The 15,259-nt window shown below is 44.5% G+C and overlaps 1 protein-coding gene across 3 annotated transcripts in view; it reads left to right on the top strand.

Annotated features, from left to right (window-relative positions):
- PRKCB (protein kinase C beta) overlaps window positions 1-15,259 on the top strand; it is a 390,438-nt gene that overhangs the window by 308,161 nt on the left and 67,018 nt on the right. For all 3 annotated transcript variants that reach the window (XM_003418820.4, XM_064295702.1, XM_064295703.1), the window contains exon 10: window positions 3,637-3,810. In XM_003418820.4, coding sequence (XP_003418868.2) covers window positions 3,637-3,810 — 174 coding nt within the window. The remainder of the gene's footprint in view (window positions 1-3,636; window positions 3,811-15,259) is intronic.

The following is a 15,259-nucleotide window of genomic DNA, read 5'->3' on the forward strand; positions in this document are numbered from 1 at the left end:
ATTAGTTCAAAGGGGTGAATCTCTCTGATCCTCAGTTTGTTCATCTGTAAAATGGGGATAATTGAAGCAGTGGTAGTATGTCCACTCTGCCGCCGTGCATGGGGGAATTGCCCCACCAATTCTGTCCTGTTTCTCCTCCACCCAGGGGACTAAGATGTCCTATCATGGCCACATCTACACTCGAGGTGTCCAGGTCCCACTCCACTCTGTTCTCGGGCCTTACAAGTATCCAGGATTGTTGGACGGTGCCTTGACCAGTGCTGATGGGCCAGTAGGGGTGTCCACACCCAAGAGCAGCTCAGTACAGAGTCTCTGTCTCGCCGCTGAAAGCTCTTCTTCCTCCCATTTCAAGTCCCTCCACTCATCCACCTATGGCACAGCCCTCCCCTGCCTCCTATTGGCACTTGGCCCAGCCCCAGCTGTCTCTGGAATCTTGAGAGCAGAAAAGCCCTGGCTCCATCTAGCTCTTCCCATCTTAGGACAGTGGCTTTCTTGAGTCATTGTTTCTGCCTTGGTGAGGACTGGGGAAGCAAAAAATGGCCATTGGGTTCCAGCAAGAGCACAGAGAGAAATGAGAAATGAACTGAAGACACACATTCTAATATTTGGAGCCCTATCCTGCCATGTAGGCACAGGGGGCTCTTAGGATTAAGTAAATGCCTGGCAGGTAGGATCTACTCAGCTTGGCAGTTATTTTTATTTTGGGGCTGGGGAGGAAAGAGATTGAGAAAAATCCTATCCCTGTGGAAATGTGTGTCAGGAGCTTTTTTCAAAAAGTGCTCTAAATCCCCGGGTGTACATCGCCACAGCCTTCCTCAGGCTGTGATAAGAGAGAAGATGGTGAGGGCAGGAGCCAGAGCCTTTATGTGAGCTGGTGAGCTCAGCCCAGAAGCTTCTGTGCATGAGTCCAGACAGACTTCTTGCCATTTAGGATAGGGCTGAGTGAAGCGTGCCGAGCTGCCCTCCTGCCTCTAAGTGCTCTGGTATACCCTCCCTCCACCCCCAGGTCTTCGCTGTATTCTTAGGTCCTCCAGCTGAGTCAGGTGTGAGCACTTTATTTCTTCAACCACCTAAACTCCTTAAGGGTTCTTCTGAAACTCTGGTCAAGTGGAGTGTCTAAAGGCAGGAACTTTGATCAGGGCCACTATGGATGGACCCTCACAGAACGGTAGTAAAACGTGGGATGGAACTCACATTCTTAAAAAGTCCAGACTTACCGGACCTATTGAGACTGGAGGACTCCCTGAGACTATCGCCCTGAGATAGTCTTTAAACCTTGAACTGAAACTCTCCCCTGAGGTCACTTTTTAATAAAATAACAGATTGACACACAAAATAAAGGGTATTACTTTTGAGTATGGCGCTCCATTAAAAAACCACTTATGTGAGACCTAAAGGTCAACAATTACCCTAAAGCAAAGACAAGAAGACAGGGGGGCAGGGAAACTGGAGCACTGGACATGGAATACCCATACTGCAATTAAAGAGAATGTTGACACACTATGAAAAACATAACTTATGTCACCGAAGAATTTGTGTAGAAATCTTCAAATGGGAACCTAAGTTGCTCGTAAACTTTTGACGAAAACACAATTAAATATTATTAAAATAAAATAAAGGCAGGGACTGCAATCAGGTAGAGCTGACTTGAGTTCCTGAATTTGTGATGTGACAGCTTGCCTACCCTCCCTGAGTCTCCATTTCCTGTAAAGTCAGGTTCATAATGTAAAGTAGGGTCTTAGTAAAAAGTAATTAACCAGCCAGTTGCTGTTGAATCGACTCATGACAACCCTATGTGTGAGAGAACTGTGCTCCATAGTGTTTTCAGTGGCTGATTTTTTGGAAGTACATCACCAGGATTTTCTTCCTTGGTGCCTCTGGGTGGACTCAGGCCTCCCAATCTTTCAGTTAGCAACCAAGCATATAAACTGTTTGCACCACTCAGGGACTCTTATGTAAAGCATATGAGAGATAATAAGCACAAACCACTAATGTTGTGTGTGATACATTGTTAAGTGCTCAAAAACACAGAGTCTGTTGATATCTTGCCTAAAAACACAATGTATGCAGTAATACTTCAATCTGATTGCCTCTTCCTCCAGGAAGCCTTCCTAGAAGCCCCAGGCCGGGTTGGATCTTCCTGTAATATGGTCCTGCCCTGTGCTTCCTCTAGGGCTTCTTAAAACGGTACCTGCTGCTCATTACTCCCTCTGGCAGAGTCACGACCAGGAAAATAATAATGATGAACCACACTAGTTAACTTGCCTGATTGTGACCGTGGCTGCATAGAAGGAAGCTCCAGGCAACAGGAGAGGGTGTTAAAATGATTGTCTGAAGTCTTTCTTCCTCTCTGGAGTACAGGGTCAGAGAACGTGCCTGCTTGATTATTGCTGTAGCCCTAGTGCGTACCTGTACCTGTACCCATACCTATCAAGTTGATTCTCACTCATAACAACCCTGTAGCGACCCTACAGGACAGAGCAGAACCGCCTCATAGGGCTTCCAAGGCTGTAATCTTTACGGAAGCAGACTGCCACACCTTTCTTCTGCAGAGTAACTGGTGGGTTTGAACTGCAGACCTTTTGGTTAGCAGCTAAGCGCTTTAACCACTGTGCCACCAGGGCTCCTTCCCTAGTGCTTAGCAGGCTGTTAATGAATATTTATTCAAGACTCAAATGAATAAGGGAACAAGTTCCCCAAATTCAGTTTTATCAGGCATTCATTTATTCCCCCTTTCAATGAATATTTCTTGAGTATCTGCTGTGTCAGGCACTGTTCTAGGCTCGTGAGTGACATCAGTGAACAAAACAGGCAAAGATACTTGCCCTCACGGGCTTGTTGTTGTCGTTAGTTCCTGTGCAGCTGGCTCCGGCTCATTGCAACTCTGTGTACAACAGAACAAAGCCCTGCCTGGTCCTGCACCGTCCTCGTGACCATTGGTATGCCTGAGTCCTTTGTTGCCTTCCAGCCTAGGGTGTCCATCTTCCAGCACTGTATCGGACAATATCCTCTTGTTTTTACAGCTAATTTTTGAAACTAGGTCACCAGGTCTTTCTTCCTAGTCTGTTTTAGTCTGGCAGCTCCTCTGAAATCTGCCCACTGCAGGTGACCCTGCTGGTATTTGAAATACTGGTGGCATAGCTACCAGCCTTTTAGCAACATGTAAGCCAGCACAGTACGACTAGCTGACAGATGAGTGGTGGTCACCGGGCTTATCCTCTCTGTGTTGGTTAGGAATTAATACATATCCCAGAGGGATTAATACTTCAATTATTAGAAGTGTAAAACTCCAGACTTTTTTCAGCGTAAATAAGGGGATCTGGGCAGAGCTTGGGGTAGATTTGAATGAATATCACCTGCTCGTGACTGTCACCCTCAAAAAAAATCAAACCCATTGCTATCGAGTCAGCTCCTACTCACGGCAGCCCTATGTCTTACAGAGTAGGACAGCTCCATAGGGTTTTCCTGACTGTAATCTTTATGGAAGCCCATTTCCAGGCCTTTCTTCCATGGTGCAGCTGGGTGGGTTCAGAATGCCAACCATTAGGTTAGTAGTCAAGCGTGAATCATTTGCATCACCCTTGACTGTCCCTCAAACCCCATCTACTGCTCTGACATACTTGCCTTCTCTCCCAGGTCATGCTCTCCGAGCGAAAAGGCACGGACGAGCTGTATGCCGTGAAGATCCTGAAGAAGGATGTGGTGATCCAGGATGACGATGTGGAGTGCACGATGGTGGAGAAGCGGGTGCTGGCCCTGCCCGGGAAGCCCCCCTTCCTGACCCAGCTCCACTCCTGCTTCCAGACCATGGTAATGTGTCTGTTGGCCCTGGTGTTCCCATTCTAGAGACAGCACAATGTTGGGGCCAGGGAAGCCTGTGGAGAATTTCTGAAGTTCCCATCGAGATGCTCTTCCCCAGGCCGGATGTTTTCTCAACTCAGATGAAGGAACTCAGGCAACTGGTTTTGTAACCGACAGAGCAGAGCCCTTCTCTGACACCATGGGGCCACCAGGGGACAGGAACTTGGGACTTTCGGTCTCACAATATGAGATGTGGTAGCAGAATGGGAATGAGGGGGCGGTGCTTGAGAACACAGCCTTCAGGGGACTTCCAGGGTAGGGGAGGGGGGTTAAAATTTCTCTGGGTCTCAGTTTCTTCATCTGTAAAATAGATGAGATAATAGAAGCTACACCCCAGGGTGGTTGTGAGGAAGAAATGAGATTCCACGTGAAATGCGCTTAGCAACGTTCTTGGCCATGTGCTGTTGGGTTGACTCCAACTTATGTGCAATAGATGTTAACATGCTTTATAAACATTTAGCCTTGGCCTTGGTCTAAGTGCTGAGTATGGAGCTGAGTAAGCTAGATTCTGTCTTTGAAGAGCTTAGGATCTTAATGCAGAGGAAACAGACACGTGGATAGTTATGAAACAGTGTAATGGGGGAATGTGATAGCAGAACCCTGAAAGACCAATGGGCAAACAGGCCCCAGAATGCACCTGATAACCACAATGGCAACTGCATTTGGAATGACCAGATGAGTTTCTTCTGGGACCAGATTCTCCACATCCCCGGCAGTTTCCTAGTGTTGCCTCAGGTGACAAGGAGATTTGCTGGGAACAACATTTTAGACAGAGGTGTACCATTCCCTGCAGAAGCTTTGGCTCACTAGTCTTTTTTTTTTTTTTTAATTGTACTTTTGATGAAGATTTACAGAGCAAATTAGTTTCTCATTAAACAATTAATATTTTTTTTATACATACTGTTTTGTGACATTGGTTGCCAACCCCGTAACAAGTCAACACTCTCCCTTTCTTGACCTCGGGTTCCCCATTACTAGCTTTCCTATCCCCTCCTGCCTTCTTGTCCTTACCCCTGGGCTGGTGTGCCCCTTTAGTCTCATTTTGTTTTATGGGCCTGTCTAATCTTTGACTGAAAACCTCAGAAGTAACTTCAATACTGAGTTAAAAGGGTGTCCGGGGGCCGTACTCTTGGGGTTTCTCCAGTTTCTGTCAGGCCAGTAAGTCTGGTCTTTTTTTGTTGTGATTTTGAATTTTGTTCTACATTTTCATCCAGCTCTGTTCAGGACCCTCTCTTGTGATCCCTGTCAGAGCAGTCGGTGGTGGTAGCCAGGCACCATCTAGTTGTGCTAGACTCAGTCTGGTGGAGGCTTGTGGTAGTTGTGGTCCATTAGTCCTCTGGACTAACCTTTCCATTGTGTCTTTGGTTTTCTTCATTCTCCCTTGCTCCAGATGGGGTGGGCCAGTGGAGTGTCTTGGATGGCCACTCACAAGCTTTTAAGACCCCAGACACTACTCACCAAGATATGATGTAGAACATTTTCTTTATAAACTATGTTACGCCAATTGAACTAGATGTCCCCTGAAACCTTGGTCCCCAGTCCTCAGCCCAAGTAATTTGGTCCCTCGGGGAGTTTGCATGTGTCTATGAATCTTCTATGCCTTTGCCTTGGTCAAATTGTGCTGACATCCTCAGTATTGTGTACTGTCTTTACCCTTCCCCAAAGTTACCACTTCTCCATTTTCTTGTTAGTGTTTTTCCCTCCCTAACAGCATCAGAGATTGTTTTTTTCTGTGCATAAACCTTTCCATGAGTTTTTATAGCAGTGGTCTCATACAGTATTTGTCCTTTCGTGATTGACTTATTTCATTCAGCATAATGCCCTCCAGATTCATCCATATTGTGAGATGTTTTACAGATTCATCATTGTTCTTTATCATTATGTAGTATTCCATTGTGTGTATGTACCATAGTTTGTTTATCTGTTCATCTGTTGATGGACACTTAGGTTCTTTCCATCTTATTTGCTATTGTGAATAATGCTGCAATGAACCTGGGTATGCATATATCTATTCATGTCACTGCTCTTATATCTTTTGGATACATACCTAGGAGTGGGATTGCTGAGTCAAAAGGTATTTCTATTTCCAGCTTTTTGAGGAAGCATCCTACTGTTTTCCATAGTGGTTGTACCATTTTGCATTCCCACCAGCAGGACCCACTAGTCTTTTGTTGGAGTTTGCTGGCCAATAGGGAGCTACAATACCTTCCTTTCCTCCACTGCAGGTAGGACTAAGACCTGGAATAGTGTTTTTTCCAGTGTATGGAGCACATACTACTATGCAGAATGGCCTCGGGCAGTATGAAGGGCAATTTTAGGTGATGCATGGATTTTAAATTACATTCCCATTTCCACTCACTTTCAAGTTCTTCTGATGACCTTCGGTTGTTAGTTTCCTTAACATCTTTCTAACATTTTCCTTTTTAAAAGAAAGGAATACCGGGCTTTAGGTTCTGGGCTTTTGGCAAACTGGTTTCTAGGTCATTGCCTTTCTTTTATTTTATGTATTTTTACAGATTTCTTCCATTTATGATAGCACTAATGGGCTCAAACATACCAATGGTCATGAAGATGGTGTAGGACTGTGCAAGGTTTTGTTCTGTTATATATATAAGGTCGCTATGAGTTGGAGCCAACTCTACAGCAGCTCCCAACAACAACATAAAATCTTTTAATTTTAGTAAATTTAATAATTGAGACAATAAAAAACAAATATGGAAAACCACACCAAATAGATATTTTAGTAGTGAATTATTATAAGGTTAAGCTCCTTACACCACCACCCAGGCCGAGAACAGGGTCTCTGATAGCCACTCTAGAAACCTCTCCATGTGCCACATCCTAATATCACATCCCTCTCGCTAAAGGTAGCTTCCTTGTTTGTGTGTCTGTGTAGCTTTATCACTTAAGTTTTGCCATTCCTAGACACGATCATTTAAATTTGACCGTTGAAAAAATTTTGATGTATCTTTTCAGTCTTTTAATCTGCTCTTGAGATTTGCCTCTCTACCCCTTCTACCCCTTTCTTTGATGGCTTAGCTGTTGAAGACCATGGGCTGTTGGACATGCAGAGTTTTCACAGTCTGGGTTTTGCTGGTTTCGCATCACAGGCCAATTCAACATGTTCCTCTGCCCTCTGTGTTTCCTGCAAATTGGCAGCTGGGTCTGAAGGCTCGATCAGACTCAGGTTCATTCCCTTTGGCAAGACCATATGTGGTGGTGTGTCCTTTCATCCCAAGGCACGTACTGTCCAGTTGTTTCTCTTTTTTGAAGTTGGCGGCAACTGATACTCAGCGCCTCGACCCATTAGCTCATTAGGTATTGCAAGATGATGTATTGCATTTCTATCATGTCTTTTTCACTTATTTATTGGGATGCTTTTATAAAGAGAAGCTTTCCCTCATCCATTGCCTGGTTACCTGGTGGAACAGCTCATATAAGAAAGGCAGGATAAATGCTAGATTCTTTCCCCTTATTTGACAGTTTTCAAGATAATGAATCAGTTCCCTATTATGCTCTGAAGGTAGCTAAATTTTCCTTCTGAAAGTTTTCAGGAAAAGAAGAGTCAATATAAAGAAAAATATTAAGTAAACAATAATTCACATCCTTTGGAGATCTGGCAAAGACCAAGAAAGGGGTATACCTTAGTAGTCCAAATCTCTACTCTTACATTGGGAAATTAAGGCCTGTTGTTGTTGGGTGCTGTCGAGTCATTTCTGACTCAGAGGGACCCTAACTACAGCAGAATGAAACACTGCTGGGTCCTGCACCGTCTTCACAATCATTGTTATGCTTGAACCCATTGTTGCAGCCATTGTGTCAGTCCCTCTGGTTGAGGGTCTTCCTCTTTTTTGTTGACCCTCTACTTTACCAAGCATGATGTCCATCTCCAGGGACTGATCCCTCCTGATATGTTAACATGTCCAAAGTATGTGAGATGTAGTCTCGCCATGCTTGCGTCTAAGGAGCATTCTGGCTGTACTTCTTCCAAGACAGATTTCTTTGTTCTTTTGGCAGTCCATAGTGTATTCAATATTCTTCACAAACACAATTCAAAGGCATCAGCTCTTCTCGGGTCTTCCTTATTCATCATCCAGCTTTCGCATGCATATAAGACAATTGAAAACACCGTGGCTTGGGCCAGGCGTGCCTTAGTCTTCAAGGTGACATCTTCGGTTTTTAACAATTTGAAGAGGTCTTTTGCAGCAGATTTGCCCTAAGCAATGTGTCTTTTGATTTCTTGACTGCTGCTTCCATGGGTGTTGATTGTGAATCCAAATGAAATGAAATCCTTGACAACTTCAGTCTTTTATCATGACGTTGCTTATTGGTCCAGTTATGAGGATCTTTGTTTTCTTTATGTTGAGGTGTAATCCATACTAAAGGCTATAGTCTTTGATCGTCATCAGTAAGTGTTTCAAGTCCTCTTCTGTTTCAGCAAACAAGGTTGCGTCATTTTCATAATGTAGGTTGTTAATGAGTCTTCCTCCAGTCCTGATGCCTTGTTCTTCTTTGTATAGTCCAGCTTCTCAGATTATTTGCCCAGCATACAGATCGAATAAGTATGGTGAAGGATACAACCCTGTCACACACCTTTCCTGACTTTAAACCATGCCTCCTGCTCCATGTTCTATTAGAACAACTGCCTCCTGATCCATGTACAGGTTCCTCATGAGCACAATTAAGTGTTCTGGAATTCCCATTCTTCAAAATGTTATCCATAATTTTCTATGATCCACACAGTCAAATGCCTTTACATAGTCAATGAAACACAGGTAAACATTTTTCTGGTATTCTCTGTTTCAGCCAGGATCCATCTGACATCAGCAATGATATCCCTTGTTCCATATCCTCTTCTAAATCCGGCTTGAATTTCTGGCAGTTTCTTGTCAATATATTGCTGCAGCCACTTTTGAATAATCTTCAGCAAAATTTTACTTGTGGGTGATATTAATGATATTGTTCAATAATTTCCACATTTGGTTGGATCGCCTTTCTTAGGAGTAGGCATAAATATGGATCTCTTCCAGTTAGTTGGCCAGGTAGCTGTCTTCCAGATTTCTTGGCATAGGCTCAGCTGAAACCTGTCCGCCATGGGTCACCCTGCTGGTATTTGAATACTAGCGGCATAGCTTCCAGCATCACAGCAACATGCATGCCCCTACAGTACAACAAACTGATGGATGCCTGGGGGGAATTAAGGCCTAAAGTTATTCAAATGGTGTCAAAGACAGAATGAGAATTTAAATCTCTAGATCCCCTTACTCCCACACCTGCTTCCTTTTCCATTGGTGGACCTCAAGTTGACTCATCCACATTGCCAGAGGTGAAGGGCAGGCTCTGTCTACACTAAGGAGAAGATCTTGTTCTCAAGGCAGAGGCTAACTTGGAGCAGCAATTTTCAAATTCACTTGGATGTGTTGAGATTGGAAGAGATTAGTCATTTGTGACTAATACTCACTTCAAAGTACAGTATTTCAGTTTGTGATTTATTGGTTTAAGAATGATAAAGTAGAGGGGGTTTGAGGTTATTCTTTTAACATGGAGCCACCTCACTCACTTGCACTTCAGTATGCTTTCTGGGGTTAGAGAGTACGGGCTGGGTTCATATGGAAATTGTGCAAAGCTCCGGGTCCCATCAAGGAATTGTCACACGCAAGGGAAGAGAGATTAAGAACAAGAAGAGCTGGAACGCGAGAGCTCAGTGGATTTGCATCTTGCGTGGGGGCGAAGGTACCATGTTAGAGAGTGACACACAGCCTCCAAATCCAGCGAGGCCAGGGTTGGTTGAGGATCAGGTGAAATAGCTACCCTGTCTCTAGGAGCTATATTGTTTGAAAGAAATAAGTAACTTAATTTTTTTAAATTGTGCTTTAGGTGGACGTTTACAGAGCAAGTTAGTTTCTCATTAAACAATTAATATTGTCTTGTGACATTGGTTGCCAACCCTGTGACGTGTCCACACTCTCCCCTTCTTGACCTTGGGTTCCCCATTTCCATTCATCCAGTTTTCCTGTCCCCTCCTGCCTTCTCATCCTTGCCTCTGGGCTGGCGTGCCCATTTAGTCCCATATACAGAGTTGAGCTACGTGTGTTGTTTGTTTTATGGGCCCATCTAATCTTTGGCTGAAGGGTGAAGAAATATGTAACTTTTAATATTAGGGTCTCACTTGGCTTGGAGAGATACACTCCTTGCGGCTCTTGGGGGCTGAGTGCCGACTGGCAGAGGGAAGAGCAGGCACCCCTTCCATCTCACCACCACTTAGTAGCATATGCTCGGTGAGTGACATGCCCCAATTTAAATTAGTTTCCTCTCACTTAACCTTTTTTTTTTTTTTGGCTAAGCACCCAAAATAGGCATGTATGTTTTAATTTTGCATACATTAAGTTTATTTTCAAAGACTTGTAATAATGCCTTCTATATGTGAGACAGTGTCCCAAGGGCTAACTTACTTTAAGCCACACAACAAACCCTTGGGATGGGTCCTATTTTCATCCCCATTTCACAGACAAGGGGACTGAGGAACAGAGACTAGGTTGAGGCCACACAGCTTAGTACATTTCAGGGTCAGGATTTGAACCCAGGTGGCCTGGCTCCAGGGGGCTTTGCACATAACCACTACGCTATGATGCCTCTGTGTGTGGACCTGCCCAGCTTCCACTCCTCCTGATGTTCTGAGGGCAGCGTCCTGTCTCCAGACTCTACTAGGAGGCCTGAGGTCTAGCCCAGCTCTGCTCCTCTCACTAGATAAAAAAATAGCACTCATTAATCCTGTGCCTCCATGCCTCAGCTTTCTCACCTCTAGAGTAGGACCCTCTACTGGAACATCTACTGTTGAGTGGACCTTCAAAACCTTTGCTTCATTCCAGCCTGACAAAATCCTGGGGTGGAAGGGATTATCTCTCACCCTACTTTGCAGGTGAAAGGACTGAGATTCGGGGAAGCACGGTAGCTGCCCTAGGCATACCACCAGCCATGGGCCCACTGAGCTCAGACCCCAGACTTTGGCTACTACTTTCTGCTGAGTCACCACCCAAATGGCTTTCAGAGTGATGATGATACAAACAACAAAAAACAGCAGCTAACATTAATAATGAGCACTTCAGTATGTGTCGGTCACTGTGCTAAGCATTGCACAGGTATTATCTTGCTTTGTCCTCCCAGCACCTTGCCTAGGTAGGTCTTATTAGTGTCCTCAATTTACAGATGAGGATGCTGATTCGCAGAGGAGTAATTAAGTCGTGAAATGTCACCTAGTTGGTAAGGCGTGGAGTTGGGAGTTGTTCTGCAAGACTCCAGAACCTCACGCTCTGAAGCCTTTGCTCTCCTGCCTCTGCCTTAACCCCAGATTCCTGTTAATAGTTTACAAGGTGTTTTCACTTACATCACCACATCTGCTCTTCACAGGAACAGCCTGTAAGTCAGTATTACTGTCCACGTTTCTGCACAAAGGAAACTGACCTGCAAAAATGAAATGGCTCAGGTGGCACAGCCAAAAAGTGGCAGCCCCAGAACTTGAGCCCGGGCTTCCTTATGCCCTTTCAGATGCTTTTTCCACTGTGGCAGAGTCGCCCTTCTTATCCTAGAAGGATATTGCAAGGATTAGGGAAGACTGGAAACCCCGGTGGCATAGTGGTTAAGAGCTATGGCTGCTAACCAAAAGGGCTGCAGTTTGAATCCACCAGGCTGTCCTTGGAAACCCTATGGGACCGTTCTACTCTGTCCTATAGGGCTGCTATGAGTCGAAATCAACTCGATGGCAATGGTTTTTTTTTTTTTTTTTCCTTTAGGGAAGATTTTATCTGTGGGAGTGATTTTTTTTTAATTTAAGGAGCACTGCGCATACATGGGGCAGATTATTGTGATCATGGCAAAGGTGAACATCCCTTTCTGGGGAAGGTCCATGAATGTGGGCATCTGGGTTACGGTTAGCTTCTAGCATTTTATGTCCCCTGTTCCCCATAGTGGTACTTCATCGGAGGAGGTAGCCAGGGCTGGAATCCACAGTACCCCTTAAAATCAGATCATTACTGCCGATATACAGAGGGCCGTTGCTGTTAGCTGCCATCGAGTTGGCCCCTGACTTATGGCAATTCCCATGCGCAACAGAAAGAAATGTCCCATCTTGCACCATCCATATGATCAGTTACAAACCGGACTGCTGTGAGCCATAGAGTTTCATGACTGATTTTTGGAAATAGACCGCCAGGCCTTTCTTCCTAGTCTGTCCTCTTCGGGAAGCTCCACCGAAACCTGTTCAGCCTCATCACAACACACAAGCCTCTGCTGATGGACAGGTGGCGGCTACACATGAGGTACATTGACCAGGAATTGAATCTGGGTCTCCAGCAGGGGAGGCAAGAATTCTACCACTGACCACCCCAGGCCTTCCATACAGAGGGTACTAATGCTTACTGGTTCTTTCAACAAATGTTCATTCATTGAAATAAACATGTCAGGCGCTAGCAGCTTCGCTATGAGGGATAGATCCGTGAATGAAGGTGATGAAATCCCTATTCCCCTGGGAACCTACGTGCTGAAGAGAGAGACAGATGATGAACACTAATAGCAAGAAAATACAAAGAGGATAGAGGTGGATGGACTGGGGAAGAGAGGTGCCCTTCTTGACAGGGCAATGAAGGAAGGCCTGTCTGATAAGCATGACATTTGAGCAGAGGTCAGCACAAGGGAGGGAGGGGAGAGAATGAGGGAGGGAGGGGAGAGGATGAGGGAGGGAGGGATGTGTGTGGATATCTGGGAGCAAAGCTCTCCAGACAGCAGGAAGAGTGAGTGTCAAAGCCTGAGGCGAGGCAGGAAGCACGCTTGCATGTTTAAACAACAGCACGGAGGCCAGTGTAGCCAGAGTGAATTGTCATTTTGTATTTTGTGACCCAGAATTCCCTTATGAATCGGCTACCTTTAAAGAAATGACAGATCTGGTAGAACATGGTACAAATTTGAAGTGTGTGTGTTTAGAGACTCAGAATTTTGAAAATGAAACACCCTTAATAGAATTAAAAAAGTTCTCAAAGTGGTCAAAATACATAAAAGTGAAATAGATACCCACCCGTGTATAAAACAATCAGTTGTTCTTACGATGATACAAATTTGATTTAAAAAAAAACTTGTTTAGGAAAACAAAATTGCATCAACAGGATCTGCAGACAATTGGGATAAAAATATTTTAGAAATATGTGTGGCACAATGTTAACAGAATATATAGACTTTTAAATTCTATTTAAGATATTATTATAAAATGTGTTAAAATTGAACGTGCACATGGGAAGGAATTGGAAGGGGCCACAGATAATCAAAACATTGATTTGATTTAGGGAGAGGTCTTTTTGAATTTATACTATTTCGATGGTGTTTATAATAAACATTTTTTATGTGCCACAAGCACAAGCCCACCAAAAATAAAACCCATTGCCACTGAGTCGATTCCAACTCATAGGTACCTTATAGGACAGAGTAGAACTGCCCCATAGGGTTTCCAAGGCAGATCCTTATGGGAACAGACTGCCACATCTTTCTCTCAGGGAGTGGCTGGTGGGTTTGAACCATCGACCTTTCGGTTAGCAGCTGAGAGCTTACCACTGCACCACCAGGGCTCCTTTGCAAAAGCCCTCAAAGGATTGAATTTTTAGAGCAAATTTGCTCTAGGTGAATTGGGTCTAGGTGCATTGACCTAGAAGCCTGGGAATAAGCATGAGTCCTCAGTCAGTCAGGTAAGTCTGTGTCTGTGATTACTGGCTGTATGAACTTCAGGAAGTCACTTAGCTCTGAATATTGGTTTCATCATCTTTAAAGTGGGCATAACAAGCAAGGATGAAACGAGATGCTGCATACAAAGTACGTGATAAACAGGCAGTAATTGGAAGCTGTGTGCGTCATTAGAGCCGGGCCGGAGGGGCACCTTGCTGCATAGGCACAATAGAATTATGTTTCCTCCAGTCCTGTCGCGGTTTTTCCCAGGGACAATTGTCAGCCCAGCACAGTCTTCCAATTTCCCAACTGCCAGTGGGCACAGGCAGTTCACTCTCGTTAGCAAAACATCTATTTTAACTGTTTTCAATTGAACATATGCACCTCTTTTTTTAAAAAAAAAAAAAATAGAATTAGATTTTATGAGTCACTGAAGGACAGAAGTTACTTCCTCCCCAAACTTGCTGTCATGGCCCAGCAAGAACTCAGTTGCAAGGCATGCTGGGAGGAGAGTCAACCAGGAATCGAGAAGGGACACAGAAGGGAGAAGACACGCAATTGTAGAGTGGTCACTAGTGAAGCATCCATCGAGCCCCTAAAGTGTCCCAGGGGTCCTGGTAACTCTGGGTCGGCTCTGGAATGATAGCAGTATCTAAGGGATACGATTTGGCATAACGGTGTAAGGGTGTAGCTGCAGGAAGTTTGGGCAGTTGTCTCAGTAAGGGATGATTGGGTTCCAAGAATAGAACATCCACTTCCCCAAACAGTTATTGTTAGGTGCCGTCAACTTGGTTCCAACTCATAGTGACCCTGAGTACAACAGAATGAAACACTGCCTGGCCCTGCGCCATTCTCACAGTAGTTGCTATGTTTGAGCTCATTGGTGCAGCCCACTGTGTCTATCCATCTCATTGAGGGTCTTCCTCCTTTCCTCTGACCCTCTACTTTACCAAGCATGATGTCCTTCTCCAGGGACTGTTCCCTTCTGATAACATGTCCAAAGTACGTGAGAAGAGGTCTCACCACCCTCACTTCTAAGGAACATTCTGGCTGTACTTCTTCCAAGACGGATTTGTTTGTTCTACTGGCAGTCCTTGGTATATTTAATATTCTTCACCAACACCATAATTTAAATGCCTCAATTCTTCTTTGGTCTTCTTTATTCATTGTTCAGCTTTCGTATGCATACGAGGTGATTGAAAACACCATGGCTTGGGTTAGGCACACCTTAGTCCTCAAAGTGCCATCTTTGCTTTTTAACACTTTAAAGAGGTATTTTGCAGCAGATTTGCCCAATGCAGCACACCATTTGATTTCTTGACTGCTGCTTCCGTGGGCAATAGCTCATGCAAAAAAAAAAAGACTTCATTGACAGAAACAACCCAAAGGCAAAAATACAGCTGGGCCTCATGAGAAACTAGAAACTGTAACTTTACAGTTGCCTAGAATAGATTTCTCTATTTCTTTCTCCTTGCTTTCTTTGTTTCTCCCTGCTTGTGGTAAAGATGGCTACCTAGTGCCCTGCAATTTACCTACCCACCAAATTTCCTGAGTTCTGATTCATGCCCTTAGGAGAGAGAATCTGACTGGTTCAGTTTGAATCAGGTGTTTATTCCTGGCCCAATCAGCTGGGAATTGGCTACTACTAACTCTGCAGCCGACTCCAAGAAGGGTCATATCTACAGGGAGGAAA

Source organism: Loxodonta africana, chromosome 12 (genome assembly GCF_030014295.1).
Source record: "Loxodonta africana isolate mLoxAfr1 chromosome 12, mLoxAfr1.hap2, whole genome shotgun sequence".
Lineage (NCBI taxonomy): Eukaryota > Metazoa > Chordata > Mammalia > Proboscidea > Elephantidae > Loxodonta > Loxodonta africana.